At 48.6% G+C, this 22,134-nt stretch overlaps 1 protein-coding gene across 1 annotated transcript in view; it reads left to right on the top strand.

The window, feature by feature from the left end:
• LOC119965032 (E3 ubiquitin-protein ligase Midline-1-like) overlaps positions 1-22,134 on the top strand; it is a 78,146-nt gene that overhangs the window by 17,384 nt on the left and 38,628 nt on the right. The window contains exons 2-4 of the mRNA XM_038795242.1: positions 7,394-7,489; positions 20,327-20,557; positions 21,025-21,047. Of these exons, the coding sequence (XP_038651170.1) occupies positions 7,394-7,489; positions 20,327-20,557; positions 21,025-21,047 (350 nt within the window). The remainder of the gene's footprint in view (positions 1-7,393; positions 7,490-20,326; positions 20,558-21,024; positions 21,048-22,134) is intronic.

Below are 22,134 nucleotides of genomic sequence, written 5' to 3'. Positions count from 1 at the left end.
AAGGTTAAGTGTCAGAAAGAATATTGAGAAGCTTTCAGAAACTAGCAAAGGATGACTAAATAAATAATTTCGAGGGAAAAATTAAAGTATGAGAGAAAACTAGCAGGAAAGCTAAAAACAGTTTAAACTTCGAAGTAATGTTGATCCCTCAGAGGGTGAGGCTGGAGAATTAATCATTGGAAGAATGGAAATGGCAAAGAATTTGAACAAGTATTTTGTATCTGTCTTCATGGGAGGGAACACAAACAGCATCTCAAGAATAATAGAAAATCGAGAAGCAAAAGGAAGGGAGGAACTTTAGAATCAGGATCACAAGTCTTCATACTGGCAAAACCAATTGAACTAAAGACTGACAGATTTTCTTGATCTGATCGTCTGCGACCTAGATTCTGAAATGAAGTGGCTGCAGAGATATTGTTGCATTCCTTGTAATCTTGCAAAATTTCCAAGATTCTGGAAATGTCTCAGCTGATTGCAAAACTGCAAATGTAACAACTGAATACAAAAAAATTGGAAGATGAAAAGCAGGAAACTGTTGGCCAGTTATCCTACCATCTGACATTGGGAAAATGTGAAAGACAAATATTAAGGACGAGACAGCAGGACATTGACAAAATCATAACACAATCAGGCAGAGTCAATATGGTTTTGTGAAAGATATTGGGCTGGATTCTCCATTTCTGCGACTAAGTGTTGACGCCAACAGAGAATCCGTGGACTTTTACGACAGGAAAATTGGCGCCGCAGTTGCACCAGTTCCGCTACTGGCGAGGGGCTAGCACCACTGCCGCCTGGAATACCATCCCATTCCCATGAAAAACGGTGTGCGATTCGCCAGATCCGTGATCGACACTCCCAGGGCTGACAAGCTGTAGCCACGCGTAAACACACAATCCCCACACACACACTTATCAAAGCCAAAAGGATGGGACAGGTTGTGCTGGAATGCCCATACAGCTGATAGGTCGGCTGGTGCCAGAGAGGGGAGAGGGGTTGACCTATACGGCCATGGGCTCCGATTAGCGGGCAGGGAGGGCTTTGGCGGGGGCTGAGGGCACTGGTGGGGGTGGTCCGGGGATGGTGAGCATGGCAAAAGGGGGCACCTTTTGGCAAGCCGGGTCCGTGCCTGGCTGCTGCAGGCCTCCACAGTATGCATCTGTGGCCATGGACCCGGCAATTCTCCAGCCGTATCTGCAGCTTATGCTGCATGTCTACTAGCTCCCCACCAGATGGAGGATCGTTTTGCACCATTTTTTCGGTCGTATAACGCCACAGAATAGGAGAATCCTCAGAATAGGAGAATCCAACCCATTGTCTTTGTTAGAGTCCTTTGAGGATATAACAAGCAGGGTAGATATAGGGAAACAAGTAAATGTAGTATATTTGTATTTCCAAAACTCATTCAGTAAGGTGCCACATGAAAGGATTACTGCACAAGAACTTACGGGCCAGGATTTTCTGTCACACCGGAGACAGCTCATCACTGGCTGCCAGCAGGATGTTCTGGTCCCAGTGAAGCCTACGGCATTTTGTATGTCTCATTCATCCCACTGCTGGGGAACCAACCATGAGAGGTCACCTTCGGTGGGACTGGAAGATCCTGCTGGTGGAAAGAGCCTAAAAAAAGGGTGTTGGGGATTAGTGTGGATAGAGAATTACCTACCAGGAAATTGAGAGTCAGGGTAAATTGGTTATTTTTAGGTTGGCAAACTGTAACTGCTGGATTTCAACTGGGGCTTCAACCACCTGCATTCTATGTTAATGTTTTGGATGAAGGAACAGACTGTTTTGCAACCAGTCATTTGATGATATAAGGATAGGTAGGAAAGCAAGGCGAGAACAACAAAAAACATCTGCAGTGTTGAAACATTGTTTGGTAGGGTTTAATTAAGTATTCATAGTCTTAAATAGGTTTAACAGTGCAGATAATTAACTACATGAACTATGCACATACGTAAAGTAAAGGGTTCAGATAATTTATTCACATGGCTTTGTCCAACATGAGATTGATCCTATGTGTGGGTCATGTGTTCTCTTACATCACTGCTAGGGTAGTACTCTACTCAGTCCCACATTGACCCTAAATTTGCCAGATCCTTATGCTACACCTCCCCAGAATCTTTTTCCAATGTATTTCAAGTTAATCTAGTTTATTCCTTTATTTCCATTGTTATCGATAGCCTATCTTCCCCCCCCCCCCCCCCCCCCGCCCTTTCAAATCTCTGAGTTAATAGGTTCAGGGGGTCTGGATGCCTTATAACCCTGCCATAACTCAGTCACGTTATTGCTAGAGGAATTATACACTCTGTTGTAGGTCATTTTTGAGGATTTAGCATTTGGGTATCTGCCTTCCTTCCTAGGCTTAAAAGTGGGTGGCCTGATTGGGAAATGTGCAGGTAATGCCAAAACTGGCCTTGCAGTTGATAGCGAAGAGGATAAATGTTGACTCCAGAATGATATCAGTGGTTTGATTGAGAAGGCGGAGAAGTGGCAAATGGAATTCAAACCAGAAAAGTGTGAGGTAATTCATTTGGGGAGGACAAACAAAGTAAGGGAATACTCAGTAAACAGGAAGATATTGAGAGGGGCTGTAGAACTGGGATATCTTGGAGTGCATGTCCACAGGTTCGTAAAGGTGGCGAGACAGGTGGACAAGATGGTGAAGAAAGCATATGGAATACATTCCTTTATTGGGCCAGGTAAAGAATACAAGAGCAGGGATGTAATTCTGGAACTGTATAAAATGCTGGTTCGTCACAGCTGGTGTTTTGTGTACAGTTCTGGTCACCTGATTGCAGGAAGTACATAATTGCTCAGGAGTGCAGAGGAAATTTACAAGAATGTTGCCAGGGCTTGAAAATTGTAGCTATGAGGAGAGATTGGATAGGCTGGGGTTGTTTGCCTTAGAACAGAGGAGGCTGAGTGGTGACCTAATTGAGGTGTACACATGATGAGGGCCTAGACAGGGTAGACAGAAAAGACTTATTTCCCGAGCAGAGGGGCCAATCATCAGGGACATAGATTTAAGGTGATTGGCAGAAGGATTAGAGGGGACATGAGGAAAAACCTTTTCACCCAGAGGATGGTGAGTCTCTGGAATTCACTGCCCAAATCGGTGGTTCAGACTGAATAGTTCAAATCACTCAAGGTACCTGGATCTTCATCCGAGGTGTTGGAACCTACAAGGCTTTGGACCAGGTGATGGAAAGTGAATTAAAATGAGTCGCTAGTTTCTATCTTCTCTTTTTTGGCTGGTACAGACACGATGGGCTGAATAGTCTCTTTCTGCATTGTAACTCCTCCATGGTCTTTCATTTGTGGGAAAGGATGGCCAAGAGATGAGGAGGAGGCACCTCCTGTTTCTCATGACTTGAACCTTTGGAGTGCCAACCAGCTGAACCAAGGTTGACCATTGTGCTTCTTGATGACAGCACCCTCTCTCGAGAGGTCTTTACCCAGACCTTATCATTCTTTCATACTTGTGGTGAGTGTTTGATGCTTTTGGTGTAGGCAGAAGCCTGTTTCTGCCTGTCGGATTGCTTTCTTGCTTGTATGTCCTGGTAATCTTTTGTAACACAATCACAATCACTGAATACTCTGCCTTCCTCACCCCAGCTAACAACGCCTTTCCCATTAAAAAAACGTTGAACTTTGCTTGGTGGTTCATGACTCCTTCCATCACTTTGCAGATGATTGAGAGTAGACTGACAGGGTGCTACTTGCCCTGGTTGGATTTGTCCTGCTTTTTGTGTACAGGACTTACCTGGACAATTTTCCACATTGCCGGCTAGATACCAGTGTTGTAGCTGTATTGGAACAGCTTATCTAGGTGCACGGCACGTTCTGGAGCACAAGCTTCAGTACTATTGCCAGAATATTGTCAGGGTCCATAGCCTTTGCAGTATCCAGTGCCTTCAGCTGTTTCTTGATCTTATGTAGCATGAATTGAATTGACTGAAGACTGACATCTGTGATGCTGGGGACTTCTGGAGGAGACCACGATGGACCATCCACTCAGCACTTCTAGTTGAAGATTATTGTGAATGCTTCAACCTTATCTTTTGCACAGTTGTGCTGGGCTCCTCCATCATTGAAGATGGGGATATTTGTGGAGCACCCTCCTCCAGTGAGTTGTTTAATTGTTCACCATTGCCAGTTGGATGTGGCAGAACTGCAGAGCTTAGATCTGATCCATTGGTTGTGGGATCGCTTCACTGTCTATTACTTGTTGCTAATGGTGATGGAAGCCAGATGAGGTGTGAGAAAAACTCATTTGAAAATTGTGGGCTGTCATCAGACATACTGTCGTCTGGGATGACATGGCTCACAAACATCTCCTTCAGTGCCTTAATTACTGTTTTTATGGTGGTGGTGTATAATTTACCTCAACTCATATGGCAAAGGAAACCATCAATTTTTTTCATTCATTTATGGGATATGGGTGCAATTGGCTAGGCCAGCATTTATTACCCATTACTAATTGCCCTTGAGAAGGGTGGTGAGCACCCTTCTTGAACTGTTGCAGTTCTTTGGTGTAGGTACACCCACAGTTCTGTTTGGGAGGAAGTTCCAGGATTTGGACCCAGCGACAGTGAAGGAACAACGAAATATTTCCAAGTCAGCATAGCAAATGACTTTGAGAGAACCTCTGGGTGGTGGTGTCATCATGTCTCTGCTGCCCTTGTCCTTGGGTTTGGAAGGTGCAGCCTAAGGAGCCTTGGTGAGTTCCTATAATGCATCTTGTAGATGGTACATGCTGTTGCCACTGTTAATCGGTGGTGAACATTTGTGGCAGGGGTGTCATTTAAGCGGTCAATTCGGCCCTGAATTATGTTAGGCTTATTGATGTTGCTGGAGCTGCACTTCTCTAGACTGGGGGAGAGTATTCCATCATACTCCTCACTTGTGGCCTTCGAGATGGTGGAGAGGCTTTGGGGAATCAGGAGGTGAGTACTCACTGCAGGATTCCTAGCCTCTGATCTGTTCTTGTTGCCACACTATTTACATGGTCAGTCCAGTTTCTGATCTGGTAACTCAGAGGATTGTGCAATAATCAGTGAGCATCTCCACATTTGCCATTATGTTTGAAATTAATTCAAATGAGGTCCACTCCCTTTTTTGGCATGAATCTCACGACGTCGCCAGTGAGGGATGGGGAAAATTGGGAAACGAGATCTCTGGTGAGAATCATGTTTCCTGATTCTCTTTAGATTTTCAGCCCTCTCCGCTGATCCAGTGGATGGCGAGGGTGGCTGCAAAATTCTGCCCAATGTATTTATTAACTACAAGAACTATATATATATTATACATATATAAAGGTTTCAAGCTTGGAGCTGTCTATGCTTTAATGTGCAAAGGGTTTTGTCCAACACCAGATTGACCACTAGGTGTGGATTACATGGTCTCTTACATCATTGTGTAGGTGGTACTATATTTCATCCCATGTTAACCCTATATAGGCCAGACCCTTATACTACTCAAAGGAAAATGGATTGGCTGGGTGAAAATTGGAGCTGGAAGATAATATGGGTCATAGTGAGGTTGGCCATTTTGGTGGAAAGAGTAGAAAAGTAGAATATTATTTAGATGAAATGAAAATCCCTTATTGTCACAAGTAGGCTTCAATGAAGTTACTGTGAAAAGCCCCTAGTCGCCACATTCCGGCGCCTGTTCGGGGAGGCTGGTACGGGAATTGAACCGTGCTGATGGCCTGCCTTGGTCTGCTTTAAAAGCCAGCAATTTAGCCCAGTGTGCTATACAGAGGGACTGAAAAATACTGTGTTATGGAGGGATCAGTGTGTCTTTGTACATGAATTACAAAACATTAGCAGAAACAGCAAGTAATTATAAGCGGCATGGTAGCACAGTGGTTAGCACTGTTGCTTCACAGCACCAGGGTCCCGGGTTTGATTCCCGGTAGTGTGGAATCTGCACATTCTCCCTGTGTCTGCGTGGGTTTCCTCCGGGTGCTCCGGTTTCCTCCCACAAGTCCTGAAAAACGTGCTGTTAGGTGACTTGGTGAATTCTCCCTCAGTGTACACGAACAGGCGCTGTAGTGTGGCGACTAGGGGATTTTCACAATAACTGCATTGCAGTTTTAATGTAAGCCTACTTGTGACAATAATAAAGATTATTACTAGATTAGAAAGGAAAATTGAACTTTGGCCTTTATTCCTAGAGTGATGGAGGATAGAAATAGGGAAGTATTGCTTGATAACAAACTTTTGCATGGTTGACTAAACCATCGTGCTGAAATCAATTTCTTCTGTCATTCAGCTGCTTGGAACTGCCCTTGCCTGGTTACTATTCTTATCGGTTTATTCATCGCAAGGGTATTAGTTGCAATGGCTTATCTTCCCAAGTCTAAACCATTACCTCTGAAGACCGCTTAGCCCCAGCTATTTCCCATCTACTTGCTGTCCTTTAAAAATATCTTCTGAAAGTATCTCCTATACTGTGCTAAGTTATCAAACTGCTTATCAGACTTCCAGTTTGGGATGTGCAGAGAATTTCTTCAGTTGAATATTGGAAAATCAAAGCTATTGCCGCTACCAACTCCCTTCCCTAGCTGTTGATTCTATCACTCTCGCTGGCCTTTATTAGCCGGAACCAGACTTATTGTAATTGCACTGGCCTATTCAGAGCTCGACTCTGATACTTCATTCTCTGTGTTTAATATTGTCTGTCTCCTCCCATGCCTCAACTCATTGGTGATTGAAATCCTTATTTGTGTTTTTGTTATCTCTGATGATTCCAGCATAATTAAAGCAAAATGCTGCAGATGCTGGAAAACTGAAACAAAACAAGAAAAATCCTGCTGAGTATTTCCAGCACTTTCTGCTGCCTAATTCAGTTCTCTCCTGATTATCCTCCCATCTTGCGCCATCCACGAATACAAGCTCATCCAAAAATATGCTGACTCTTTTCGTGACTCGGATCAAATTCCGTGCCCACATTAGCTCTATGCCTCCTGACCTGCATTGGGGCCAAGACTAGCAATATCTCAATTTTAAAATTCTCAATCTTGTATTCAAATCTCTTTAACGCCTTACCCCACTATATCTCTGAACTCCCTCCACCCTTTTAACACACAACACTCCCTCAATCCTGGCCTCGAGGGCATCTCCAGCTTCCTTTGCCCAACCGTTGGTGGTCATGCCTTCAACAGACTGATCTTTTAGTCCTACGACCCCACCCTAAACCTTCTTCATCTCTTGCCTGAAGACACCAAAACGTACTTTAACCAACCACCTGTCCTAATGTCTCCTCTTTTGACTTGGGTTGATTTCTTGACTGGTTACTCTCCTGTGAAGCAACTTGGAATGTTTTACTGTAATAAAAATGCTTTGCAAAGCAGGTTGTTATTTTAACCACTTTCTAAATGCCCCTACAGGAAGAATTGGAGACTGAAGTCAAGAAGCTTCGGGGAGTCCAGCAGAATTGTTACCAGAAACAGCGAGACTTGGATCGATCACAATTAGAAATAAAGGTAGATAAAAGTGGAACTAGATTTATAGAATCACAGAACTGTTATAGCACAGAAGGTTATTTGTGTCTGCACCAACTCTCAGAATGGGAAATCCACCTAGTTCCATTCTCTTATCCTCTCCCTGTATCCTTGCACATTCTTCATTTTGAAATAACAGTTTAATCCCCTTTTGAAAACCTTGGTTGAAAAAACTTCCACTACACTCTTAGGAAGTGCATTTTGGACCCTCACCACCTGCTGTGTGAAAACGTTCCTTCCCCTATCACTTTTGCTTCTTTCGCCAATTTAAAATCTGTGCCCTCCCGTTTTTGATCCTTTCACCAATGAGAACAGTTTCTCCCTCTCTGTTCTTTTCAGATATCTCACGATTTTGAATACATCTATCAAATCTTCTTTCAGCCTTCGCTTCTCTAAGGAAAATAGTCCTAACTTCTCTAATTCTCTTCATATATTTGAAGTTTCTCATTCTTGGAACCATTCTACCGAATCTGTTCTGCACTCTCTTCACCAGAAAGGGTTTCTCTCCTCACTGAGTCAATGAGCACATCAGAAACGGGCCTTCCAAGCCAGGCTGGTTCTGTTGGGGCTGAGTCACTGACTACATTGAGTTCCATGTGTTTGATGTGAGGGTAGCTGCTTAACTCTCCCAGAGAATATTATTCCATCACTTGGACATGGCATGTAATTTTCTGGTTCTGCCCACTGCCAGTGTCAGCCGGTCCTGCTGAAAGTATGTGGTCTTTTGGCTGGTTTGCAGCAACCCCTGGCAGATTATTGGCAGGACTAGAAAATTCCGGCAATAGGGATGGCAATTGTGAATAAGAGTATTGCTGGAAGTTTAATCACATGAGTTTCCCCCGTGCTCCAGCCATTAATTGGTCAGCACATCCATCCCTTATAATGCATTGCTTTCCCATGTCAAGTTGAAAACTGAATGGAAGAAAAGCTCATTAGCCTCAGTGAGTCTGCCCCCTGCAGACAGGGTTCAATCCCACACATACCACTGATCCATCCCGAACCTTGTACTCACCCGGGAAAGACAAACAGAAGAGAGAATAAATTGCTGCAGCCAATTCAGGACAAACTGGGTGACATTCCTCTCCAGCTCCCTTTTTAAAGGGTGGTACTGGCTCCATACCCACCCATGTTCAGGAAATCTGTTTCAGAGATCGAAGACTCCGATGTCTAACCTAACGATATCTGGGCGGGCACCGATTTGACGCCAAATCACAACTCTCTGTCACCTCGACAGCGGTGTCAATGCTTCCGGAACGCACATCAGTACACACTGTTTCCATATTATTAGCGAGCCCGACCCAGTATTCTCCGGGGCTTCTGCGGTTCTCCGGCTCCGATGGGCTGAGTTCCCGATGGCGCCGTTCACTTATACTTTTGAAAATCGGAAAACCGACGTTGTAGCTGATGAGGGAGCGAGTCTGGAGGTAGGACACTGAGAGGCGTGACCATAGGCCACCAGGTCAGGCTGGCTGGGGTGGGGGTGGCCCTGCCAGGGCCGGGGGAGGGGCGATGACATGGGAACAGGCCAAGTGGCCGGGGTGACACCCCACAGGGCTGGGATAATGGTCCAGTCACGGACCGCCATTGCCGCGGCCTGCATGGCAGACATTTAGCCGCACACCCCACTGACCACCCACCTTGGCCCCTTGGTTGTGCAGAACGACATTGGTCATATCAGTCGGTGCCCCAACACCACCCCCCCAACCCCGGCCGCCACCCCCAGTGGCCCACCCAGGGCAACACCCAGGGTAGCCCCTACGGGTTTCCATTCGGGGCCATGGAGCATACCTCTGGCAAGGCAGTGCCAGCTGACAGTACCCCTGGCAGCAAGGACGGGAGCCAGGGCCTGAGGCCCCCATGGTGCAATGGCCCTCATGTAGCCCATTGGACCTGATTGGGCTTGGGGGTATGCACCATGCAAACATGTTGACCTTTCACCTCCTGCAGATAATGGATACTGGAATTCAACCAGCAAGGGTGGCCTTCCTGCTAGTCGCCGCAACCCCGGGTTTGGATGCGGCTGTACGAGCTAGGGCTGCTCGAGGAGGAGGAGGCTGCAGCAGCGGAGGATGCAACAGCAGAGCGTGCCAGAGAGGGACAAGAGGCAGCCACCCAGATTGGAAAACCAGCTGCCTAGCCGACCAAGGATGAGGATGTGCCAAGGATGCGCCGCATGAGGCCTCGTGTACCAGCAGCGCCTGTGTTTCGACGTCCTGCTGGACTGGGCAAGCCATCAAAGACTCCAGCTGAGCAAGGGCACAGTGCAACATATCTTCTAGATCATGGCCCACCTCTTACCACGGGGATATGGGGGAGGACACCCACTCCCGGTGGCGGTCAAGGTGAAGGTCGCCCTGAACCTTTTAGCCACGAGGTCCTTCCAGGCACTGAGTGGGGACCTTTCTGCCACCTCACAGACATCCGTGCACAAGTATATCCATGCCATCATGGAGGCCCTCTATGCCCAGGCGGCTCAATATATCCATTTCAATGTGGATCGTGCATTAGGATGCCCGGGCAGCAACGTTCAGCACCATCGACAGGCTGCCTCCTGCAGAATGTGGGAGGAAAGGGTCACCTCTAGTGTCCCTTCTGACTACATCTGCGGGAAGTGCACCCAACTCCAGCTCCTCGAGAGCCGCGTTAGGGACCTGGAGCTGGAGCTGGATGAACTTCGGATCGTTCGGGAGGCGGAGGAGGTTATTGAGAGGAGTTATAGGGACGTAGTCACACCTCAGGTAAAAGAAGAAGGTAGATGGTTTACCGTCAGGGGAGGGAGAGGGAACCGGCAGGCAGTGCAGGGATCCCCTGTGGTCGTTTCCCTCTATAACAAGTATACCGTTTTGGATACTGTTGCGGGGGACGACTTACCGGGGTAAGCAATAGGGCACAGGTCTCTGGCACAGAGTCTGTCCCTGTTGCTCAGAAGGGAAGGGAGAAGAGGAACAGAGCACTTGTCATTGGGGACTCCATAGTTAGAGGAACAGACAGGAGGTTCTGTGGGAACGAAAGAGACTCACGGTTGGTGTGTTGCCTCCCAGGTGCCAGGGTTCGTGATGTCTCTGATCATGTTTTTGGGATCCTTAAGGGGGAGGGGGAGCAGCCCCAAGTCGTGGTCCACATAGGTACCAACGACATAGGTAGGAAGAGAGATGGGGATTTGAGACAGAAATTCAGGGAGCTAGGGTGGAAGCTGAGAGCTAGAACAAACAGAGTTGTTGTCTCTGGGTTGTTACCCGTGCCACGTGCTAGTGAAGTGAGAAATAAGGAGAGAGAGGAGTTGAACACGTGGCTACAGGGATCGTGCAGGAGGGAGGGTTTTGGTTTCCTGGATAATTGGGGCTCATTCTGGGGTAGGTGGGACCTCTACAAACAGGATGGTCTTCACCTGAACCAGAGGGGTACCAATATCCTGGGGGGGAGATTTGCTAGTGCTCTTCGGGGGGGTTTAAACTAATTCAGCAGGGGGATGGGAACCTAAATTGTAGTCCCAGTGTACAGGATGTTGAGAGTAGTGAGGTCAGGGGTAGGGTTAAAAGTTCGAAAGAGGGCACCGGCAAGCAGGACGCTGGTTTGAAGTGTGTCTACTTCAACGCCAGGAGCATCCGGAATAAGGTGGGTGAGCTTGCAGCATGGGTTGGTACCTGGGATCTCGATGTTGTGCCGATTTCGGAGACATGGGTAGAGCAGGGACAGGAATGGTTGTTGCAGGTTCCAGGATTTAGATGTTTCTGTAAGAACAGAGAAGATGGTAAAAGAGGGGGGAGTGTGGCATTGTTAATCAAGGAAAGTATTACGGCGGTAGAAAGGACGCTTGAGGACTCGTCTACTGAGGTAGTATGGGCCGAGGTTAGGAACAGTAGAGGAGAGGTCACCCTGTTGGGAGTTGTCTATAGACCTCTGAATAGTTCCAGAGATGTAGAGGAAAGGATTGCAAAGATGATTCTCGACAGGAGCGAGAGGAACAGGTTAGTTGTTATGGGGGACATTAACTTTCCAAATATTGACTGGAAATACTATAGTTCGAGTACTATAGATGGGTCAGTTTTTGTGCAGTGTGTGCAGGAGGGTTTTCTGACACAGTATGTAGACAGGCCAACAAGGGGCGAGGCCACATTGGATTTGGTACTGGGTAATGAACCCGGCCAGGTGTTAGATTTAGATGTAGATGGGCACTTTGGTGATAGTGATCACAATTCGGTTATGTTTACTTTAGCAATGGGCAGGGATAGGTATATACCGCAAGGCAAGAATTATAGCTGGGGGAAAGGCAATTATGATGCTATTCGGCAAGATTTAGGATGTATAGGATGGGGAAGGAAACTGCAGGGGATGGGTACAATCGAAATGTGGAGCTTTTTCAAGGAACAGCTACTGCGTGTCCTTGATAAGTATGTACCTGTCAGGCAGGGAGGACGTTGTCGAGCAAGGGAACCGTGGTTTACTAAGGAAGTTGAAGCACTTGTCAAGAGGAAGAAGAAGGCTTATGTTAGGATGAGACATGAAGGCTCAGTTAGGGCACTTGAGAGTTACAAGTTAGCCAGGAAGGACCTAAAGGGAGAGTTAAGAAGAGCGAGGAGAGGACACGAAAAGACGTTGGCGGATAGGATCAAGGAAAACCCTAAGGCTTTCTATAGGTATATCAGGAACAAAAGAATGACTAGAGTAAGATTAGGGCCAATCAAGGATAGTAGTGGAAAGTTGTGTGTGGAATCAGAGGAGATAGGGGAAGCGTTAAATGGATATTTTTCGTCAGTGTTTACACTGGAGAAAGACAATGTTGTCGAGGAGAACACTCAGGTTCAGTCGACCAGGCTAGATGGAATTGAGGTTCAAAAGGAGGAGGTGTTAGCAATTTTGGAAAATGTCAAAATAGATAAGTCCCCTAGGCCAGATGGGATTTGGGCAGCAGGGTAGCATGGGGGGCAGCAGGGTAGCATGGTGGTTAGCATAAATGCTTCACAGCTCCAGGGTCCCAGGTTCGATTCCCGGCTGGGTCACTGTCTGTGTGGAGTCTGCACGTCCTCCCCCTGTGTGCGTGGGTTTCCTCCGGGTGCTCCGGTTTCCTCCCACAGTCCAAAGATGTGCGGGTTAGGTGGATTGGCCATGCTAAATTTCCCGTAGTGTCCTAATAAAAGTAAGGTTAAGGGGGGGGGTTGTTGGGTTACGGGTATAGGGTGGATACGTGGGTTTGAGTAGGGTGATCATGGCTCGGCACAACATTGAGGGCCGAAGGGCCTGTTCTGTGCTGTACTGTTCTATGTTCTATGATTCTCTGGAAAGCCAGGGAGGAGATTGCAGAGCCTTTGTCCTTGATCTTTATGTCGTCTTTGTCGACAGGAATAGTGCCGGAAGACTGGAGGATAGCAAATGTTGTCCCCTTGTTCAAGAAGGGGAGTAGAGACAACCCTGGTAATTATAGACCTGTGAGCCTTACTTCGGTTGTGGGTAAAATGTTGGAAAAGGTTATAAGAGATAGGGTTTATAATCATCTTGAAAAGAACAAGTTGATTAGCGATAGTCAACACGGTTTTGTGAAGGGTAGGTCATGCCTCACAAACATTATTGAGTTTTTTGAGAAGGTGACCAAACAGGTGGATCAGGGTAAAGCTGTTGATGTGGTGTATATGGATTTCAGTAAGGCGTTTGATAAGGTTCCCCACGGTAGGCTATTGCAGAAAATAAGGAAGTATGGGATTGAAGGTGATTTAGCGGTTTGGATCAGTAATTGGCTAGCTGAAAGAAGACAGAGGGTGGTGGTTGATGGCAAATGTTCATCCTGGAGTTCAGTTACTAGTGGTGTACCGCAAGGATCTGTTTTGGGGCCACTGCTGTTTGTCATTTTTATAAATGACCTGGAAGAGGGTGTAGAAGGATGGGTTAGTAAATTTGCAGATGACACGAAGGTCGGTGGAGTTGTGGGTAGTGCTGAAGGATGTTATAGGATACAGAGGGACATAGATAAGCTGCAGAGCTGGGCTGAGAGGTGGCAGATGGAGTTTAATGCGGAAAAGTGTGAGGTGGTTCACTTTGGAAGGAGTAACAGGAATGCAGAGTACTGGGCTAATGGCAAGATTCTTGGTAGTGTAGATGTACAGAGAGATCTCGGCATCCAGGTACATAAATCCCTGAAAGTTGCCACCCAGGTTAATAGGGCTGTTAAGAAGGCATATGGTGTGCTAGCCTTTATAAGCAGGGGGATTGAGTTTCGGAACCACAAGGTCATGCTGCAGCTGTACATAACTCTGGTGCGGCCGCACCTGGAGTACTGCGTGCAGTTCTGGTCACCACATTATAGGAAGGATGTGGAAGCTTTGGAAAGGGTTCAGAGGAGATTTACTAGGATGTTGCCTGGTATGGAGGGAAGGTCTTACGAGGAAAGGCTCAGGGAAATGAGGTTGTTTTCGTTAGAGAGGAGAAGGCTGAGAGGTGACTTAATAGAGACATATAAGATAGTCAGAGGGTTAGATAGGGTGGACAGTGAGAGTCTTTTTCCTCGGATGGTGATGACCAACACGAGGGGACATAGCTTTAAATTGAGGGGTGATAGATATAGGACAGATGTCAGAGGCAGTTTCTTTACTCAGAGAGTAGTAGGGCTGTGGAACTCCCTGCCTGTAACAGTAGTAGACTCGCCAACTTTAAGGGCATTTAAGTGGTCACTGGATAGACATATGGATGAAAATGGAATAGTGTAGGTCAGATAGGCTTCAGATGGTTTCACAGGTCGGCGCAACATCGAGGGCCGAAGGGCCCGTACTGCGCTGTAGTGTTCTATGTTCTATAAGGGGGTGATGGACGAGATGCTTGTCCCCCTCCACCACCTGCATATGACAGGCAGTTCGACACAAACCAAAAGGGGTTCCACTCGATGAACGTGCGGCTGATGTGTGACCATAAGATGCGCATCATGCACTTCTGCACTCGATACCCAGGCTGGCCAGAGGCAGGGACACTGCATCCCACCACCACGCACCTTTCCCTGCACTCCCTGGTCACCCCTTCGCCTGCAACACCCTCTGTGATACATACCTGCCGCAATGCGGGGTGTGGGCCCTGGGATGGCAGTAATACCTGGTCTGGGGGCAGCACGGTAGCATTGTGGATCGCACAATTGCTTCACAGCTCCAGGGTCCCAGGTTCGATTCCCAGCTTGGGTCACTGTCTGTGCGGAGTCTGCACATCCTCCCCGTGTGTGCGTGGGTTTCCTCCGGGTGCTCCGGTTTCCTCCCACAGTCCAAAGATGTGCAGGTTAGGTGGATTGGCCATGATAAATTGCCCTTCGTGTCCAAAATTGCCCTTAGTGTTGGGTGGGGTTACTGGGTTATGGGGATAGGGTGGAGGTGTTGACCTTGGGTAGGGTGCTCTTTCCAGGAGCCGGTGCAGACTCGATGGGCCGAATGGCCTCATTCTGCATTGTAAATTCTATGGTCCACAGCGTATGGGGACAACACCTGGATATCCCTGCGTGCTGGCCATTGCATTACACGGTGCCAGCAAATCCCAGCGGTGACAGTGCTGGGGATGGTCAGGGTGTTGGGAAGTGCACCAGGGAGCCCAGGCTATCCACAACGTCCACCCATTTCCCCCCACCCCCACCCCTCCCCCACACACACACACACTCCGCACTCTCTCTCTGGCCAGCCCAGACCAGCCCACTCAACACTTACATCTGACAGAGCACCGAGGCAGGTTGTAACAGTGTGAACATGTGTTTAATGTGACAATCATAGAATATGCAGGGCAGCACGGTAGCATTGTGGATAGCACAATCGCTTCACAGCTCCAGGGTCCCAGGTTCGATTCCGGCTTGGGTCACTGTCTGTGCGGAGTCTGCACATCCTCCCCGTGTGTGCGTGGGTTTCCTCCGGGTGCTCCGGTTTCCTCCCCCAGTCCAAAGATGTGCAGGTTAGGTGGATTGGCCATGATAAATTGCCCTTAGTGTTCAAAATTGCCCTTAGTGGTGGGTGGGGTTACTGGGTTATGGGGTTACTGGGTTATGGGGATAGGGTGGAGTTGTTGACCTTGGGTAGGGTGCTCTTTCCAAGAGCCGGTGCAGACTCGATGGGCTGAATGGCCTCCTTCTGCACTGTAAAGTCTATGAAAAAATGAAAGAAGGAGGCATTTAGGCCTTTCAGATCTGCACCGGCCCTTGGAAAGAGCACCCTCCCGAATCCCACAACTCCATCCTATCCCTGTAATCCAGTGACCCCACTTAATCCTTTTGGACACTGAGTGCAATTTAGCATGGCCAATCCATTTTACCTGGTCATCTTTGGACTGTGGGAGGAAACCAGAGCACCCGGAGGAAACCCACACAGATACGGGAGAATGTGCAGACTCCACACAGACAGTTACCCAAGCCGGGAATCGAACCAGGGATCCTGGAGCTGTGAAGAAGCAATGCTAACCACAGTGCTACCATGGCACCCACAAGATATTAACAGATTTGTGCCCTAGCCCCTATAACTAAACTGTGCCCTGCACCCGTGCCAACTTAACTGGTGTCTAACTTTCTGGTCTTACTGACCCTAACGTTATGTATTGGTGGTTCCCCAGACGTACAACCTGAGTGAAGGCGGCCTGCTGTGATTCCGCCCCATTGGCGGCCATCTTCTGGGGTGACCCGACCTGGATGGGCCCGGCTGCTACTCGGGCGTCCAAGGTGGCATGGTGTCACCCTGTGCTGCCGGCTGCCCACTAGATGCATCAGGGCAGACCGAGGTGCTGTGGTGTTCCAGCAAGAGTCACTGGCACAGGCCCATCACCTCTTCCTCCCTCGGGTTGACTGTGGCCCACGGGCATTCCATTGGATGGGGGTGTAAACAGACCTATCCCTTGAGGCTTCCCCACCACCTGGTGTTGCCAGTCCTGGAGGCCCGCTCTGGTCTGCATGCTCGCGGCCATGGAGCACAGAGAGTGGGCCCACTCCGTCTGGGACTGCCCCACATCACGCTATGCCTGTGCCACCACCTTCTGGGTTTGTGTCATATCAGCCAGTGACTGTGCCATCTCCTTCTGGGACTGCACCACCTCCCTCTGTGTCTTGGCCACGCCATCCAGCGCTTGGGCAATGCCGCTGATGTTCCCAGCCATGGCCTGCTGTGACTGGGCCATGCTCAGGAGGGGGTAATGCGAGTGGTGGGGGTGAGGCTGGTGTGGGGGTGAGTGTGGGGGTGTGGGTGGCGTAGGCTAGTGGTGGTGTGATGGTGAGGCTGGAGGGTGGGTGAGGGTGGTGTGGGGGATGGCGCATTAGCACACGTGTCACGGGAAACAGGAACTGAGCAGGGTCTCACTTTCTTGGCCACAGCTAAACTCCACCCTGGCAACCTCTTTTCCTCCGGGCCGCCGACCATGTCCAGGTCTGGCAAGGCTAGGGGCCGCAGGTCCGGCGGTACCCCTCCAGTCTTCTCCAGCTTCCGGCGGTTATGGGTGGCCTTCTCCTGGGGGGAGGTGGCAAACAGGGAACAACAGTGTTAGACAGTCCGACGCATGCAGCCCAGGAGGCGGGTATTTGGTGGCCTCAATGACCAGGGCATCCGGCCATGGCGACCAGTATGGGTGCCAGCATGTGGTGCAGGGTGGCGGTTCTGCTGCCCTCCAGGTTGGGGGTGTAGGGTTACCGGTGTGTGAGACAGAGGTTAGTGCCAGGGGCACAGTAAAGCCGACGCACCGTGGACACCCTGAGGAGGTCATGCAGTTTTTTCCATCACTGTTGACCTGTCCGGATGGTGTTACCCACGGCGCTGGCCGCCTCTGCCACCTGCGCTTAAGCACAGCGAATGTCAGTGCCAGCATCCTCCTTCCTGGGCCAAGTTAAACGGTAACCTGTCTCTCCTCCACTGCATCCAGGAGGGTCTCCAGCTCGGCATCCGTGAAACATGGGACCGTCGTCTTGTTGCCATCTTGTTGGCTGGGATGGTGTGTGTGGGGAGTGAAATGTGTATATGCGGCTGCAGCTTGTCGGCCTCCTGAGTATCAATAGCGAAACCAGCTATTCCCGCACCGTTTCTCAATTGTGTTCCACGTGGCACCGGTACTAGCTCCTCAACAGTAGCAGAATCGGTCCAGCGCCAGTTTTGCTGTTGTGGAACTGCATGGATTCTGCGCCGGCGTAAACACTTAGTCTCAGAAATGGAAAGTCCTGCCTTCTGTGGGATTTTACACACAGGCCTACCATCCTGATCGATCTCAAATAGATTACCCAACGGATGTGTCCAATAATCCCTCCATCATTTTAAAAACCTCCACCTTGTTCCTCTCAGCCTGTCTTTCTATAAATCACCCAAATCTTGGAGCTGATCCTTTGAATTAAAATCCATCAGACTCTGTGTCATTCTGGTCACCGTCATCTCCAGAATCTCCATCTCCTTCATCAGGTGTTGGCATCAAAATAGGAGCCATCACTCCAGGTGTGGATGGAGCAGGTGGCAGTGCCATCCCCAGTCTAAATACACTGCTTTTCCTTTTAAATCAAGATGTGGAGATGCCGGTGTTATACTGGGGTGAGCACAGTAAGAAGTCTTACAACACCAGGTTAAAGTCCAACATGTTTGTTTCAAACACTAGCTTTCGGAGCACAGCTCCTTCCTCACCTGAGGAAGGAGCTGTGCTCCGAAAGCTAGTGGTTTGAAACAAACCTGTTGGACTTTAACCTGGTGTTGTAAGACGTTTTAAACTGAAGGTAACACTGGTTAGACTCTGTTTTCTCTCCCAGTAGAACCCCCCCCCCCCAGCCTATCTTTAACGGATGAAGGAGTAGTGATGTAAACACACTGGGTGGGATTCTCCGACCCCCCGCCGGGTGGGAGAATTGCTGGGGATCGGCGTGAATCCCGCCCCGCCGTCCTCCTAATTCTCCCACTCCCCAAAAATTGCCCCGGCGTGAGTCGCGCTGCCCACCTCAGAGAATGGCGGGGTCCGGTGCGACTCAATGGGCCCCGGGGCTGACCGAATTCTCCAGCCCGCGATGGGCTGAAGTCCTGCCCGTTCTTTGCCAGTCCCGCCGGCGTAAATTAGAGTAGGTCCCTTACCGGCAGGACCTGGTGGCGCGGGTGGGCTCCGGGGTTCTTCAGGGGTCGGGGGGGTATCTGGCCCTGGGAGGTGCTCCCACGGTGGCCTGTCCCGCGGTCGGGGCCCACCAATCCACGGGCGGGCCTGAGCCGTGGGGCACTCTATTGTTGCGCACCAGAGGCTGTGATATTCCGCCATTCCCGGTGCAGAGCGAATCTCTCTGCGCATGCGCGGGGATGACCGGAGCACGCGCTGGCGCTCACGCGCATGTGCCGACTTGTGCCGGCCAGCGAAAGCCCTTCGGCGCCGGTTGGCGTGGCGCCAAGCCCCTTTCCCGCCGGCCGGGCGCCAACCACTCCGGGGCGGGCCTAGCCCCTGAAGGTGCGGAGGATTCCGCACCTTTGGGGCGGCCCGACGCCGGAGTGGTTCACGCCACCCCGTCCCGTCGGGACCCCCCGCCCCGCCAGGTAGGGGAGAATGCCGCCCACTGTCCCGTCTCTGGAAAGTTCTGTGTGCTCCATGTGTTATGACATCCTGGGCGAGTACGCAGTCAGTTCCAGGCCCACCGACCCCAAATTCCCAACATAAGTGAATTGATCAATAATTTGTGATTTCAAATCTTTAACCCTTGACTTCTCCAAAAAGTTACATACTCCAGATTTATTAGTAAAACATTAACAAACTGTTTATAAATAATAAAAGGAAAAGATGAATATATATATAAAGAAATAACAGAGACAATGGTCTTACCTTGTCCCAAAACCCCATCCCACCCTCCACTCAGACACACACAAGTCAGACACAAGTTAAGGGTTGGAGAGGATAAAAACAACAGGGATTAAAGGGAAAAGTTTGAGTCTTCACTGATGTGGTTGCGGCATCTGGGAGTACGTTTGCTCAAGAAATTCAGGTTGGCACTGTTCTGTCTTTTTGCCACTTGGTGGAGCTATGTACAAGATGTTCAGGTCAGCACAATTCCCATCGCTGGCCACCAGATGATACTGTACACAGGATGTTCAGATCAGTGCAATTCTGCTCTTCCACCACCAGATGGAGCTTCCATCTCCCTGTGAAATTAATGGGTTTTGACTCTGGAATTAGCAGACTTGAACTTGCCTGATTTCTCTATGAACCTCTGGCTGTTTTATCCGGAATGCTTCAATTTTGAGCTCTTTCCAGTCCTGTCAGAGATGTAAGGGTGTTACCGACCTGTGGGAAAATAGCTGGCACTTTCACATTCAAGAGATTTCTTTCCCAGTTCCGATGGCTGTCAGTGCCTTTTAAATAAGAAAGTCTCCACAGATTTAGCTAAAATGCCTCTTAAAATTGGCTGGCAAAGAGAGAGAGAGAGAGATAGAGAGATTCTCCACTACCTTCCAACTGAGCTTCCTTCACAGAACTGAACCAAAAGATGGAACTCTTAAGAAGACCCGTCCCTCTTCTGGAAATTTCTGACTGGCTCCACTAATCACGGGCCACAAAGACTGAGAACTCCATTCACCGATTGGCTGCTTACCAATTCTATCAAATCAACATAACACATTCTGCCACTGAACCTAAAGTGACATCTTTGGTAGTCCATCAGGTCAGGGGGTTTCACTGTTCAAAGACTGTAATTTAAGAAGAAATCCCAAAGGTTGCAGTAATGTTGTTGCAGCTAACCAGAAGACTGGAGATCAAAGCAGGCAGCAGGACGGGGATAAAAAGGGGACACAGGACAGTCAAAATGATTTTGCAACAATGTCCGAATACGGATAACAGCTGTGTGGAAGCACCGTTTGTAATGAGATTTGGTTTTGGTTTCAGACACATCTCAATGAGCTGAAAGACAAACTATCGAACAGCTTCTCTGACTGGAGGAAGAAGCTATACGATGATGAAGACTCCACACAGCAACTGATTGCTGATGAGGGACAGCGAGCTCTCTCACAGATTAGAAGCCATTCAGAAACCTTAGACAAGAGGCTGGAACATATTACATTACTAGATGGAGAAACCCGGAGTCTGGGTCAGAGGGACCACCTTACCTATATTCAGGTACATCATCAAAAGTAACAGGGAAATGGGATGTTTCTGTAAGGCTTGGAAGATTATTGGTGGGGCCCAGAATTGGAGCTGCTTCCTCAGTATTGCCCTCGGGGTATTAGTGCAGCCCCCTTAGTCCTGCCCTCAGTGTTGGTGCTGCTGCCTCAGCCCTGCCCTTGGAGTGTTGGTACTGCCCCCTCAGTCCTGCGCTCAGAGTGTTAGTGCTGCCCCCTCAGTCTTGTCCTCGGAATGCTGCTCCCTTGCACTCAAGTGTTGGTGCTGTCCCCTCAGTCCTCTCCTCGCAGTGTTGGTGCTGCTCCACGATGGAGTGCAATGAAATGTGGGATTATTCCCCATGCCTGTGATTGGCTCCAACTACTGTTACACACTGAACTCTTTCCTCTTAATCCCAAAGTGACTGGTTCCATTGGGAGTTGGTTTGTTCATTGACTGATTTGATCTCCTCTCTTTATTTACAGACTTCAAAGCAGCTCCTTTCCAAGTAAGTTCCTCTCATTCATACAGGACCTGCTGCTGATAGGAACTCTTCCCCTGTATATGGTGTTATAAACACCTGGTCAGCTCTCGGCAGTGGCGAAGGTGGACCAGATGTCATAACTTTTTTATGTGGTGCAGAAAGATCAATTCTTTCCAGGATTGATAATATACAAAATAGGGCTTGGTTATTTTATGAACAATTTTTATTAAAGCAAAAGAAAACAATATTTAAACTTTTACTTCAGCTCTAACACTAACAGATTACATGCCGTTTCTTCACCTTAACACTCTAGTTCCCATTAAACATCACTTTAAATAACCACGTCACCCTCATGCCATTTTCACAGACAGGCCAAGGCAATACTTGCATTAACAAAGCAATTTTTCTTCTGTTGGGGACATTTGTTCAGAACCATTTTCTAAAGCCCGCCTCAGTGGCAACTTTCATGTCCTCTCTGGTCTATTTCCACAGCCTTCTTCTGTAACTGTTCAAAACAGCATTTTTCTCTATAAGCTCTGCCCACCCCCTCAAACAAAGGTGCTCTGGGTTTCCAGACTTGAACCTATTATCACTATCTTGGCTGATTGCCCACTCCCGTTTATACAAAAGAACAGAGCTATGCCATCATATGCAACTAACCTTCCATTGATGGACAAGTAGGTAATCAGACTCTGTGATGGGATAATGGCTGATCAAACAAGGTTATCCTGAATGACAATGGATCTTGAGCAGATCATCCTGCCTGAACCAGGGCATCCTGTGTATTCCCACTAATGAGGTTAAGTCTGAGTGGGACAAGGTAACTCGGACTATGGGTGTATCCATCTGATTCTGCTGCTAGTAGTCTTTTCCCTCAGTCCGTTTCATCCAAAATTGCCTGCGACATCTTGGACCCCATTTCTGGACCCAAGTTTCTAATATCTCCCTATCATGACACTGGGGGAAGAGTGAAAGTAGAATCACAACTTGGACACTTTCTCAGATAAGGTGCTTTCAAATGGTGGGCATATGGAGGGATATTTGTTGCAAATATGAAGTTTATAATAGGTGTGTTTTGGGTCAGTGGCTTTAACATTGGTTAAATGGAGGA

Source organism: Scyliorhinus canicula, chromosome 4 (assembly GCF_902713615.1).
Source record: "Scyliorhinus canicula chromosome 4, sScyCan1.1, whole genome shotgun sequence".
Classification (NCBI taxonomy): Eukaryota; Metazoa; Chordata; class Chondrichthyes; order Carcharhiniformes; family Scyliorhinidae; genus Scyliorhinus; species Scyliorhinus canicula.
Note: the sequence above shows the minus strand (reverse complement) of the source record. Positions and strands in the feature narration are given on the sequence as shown.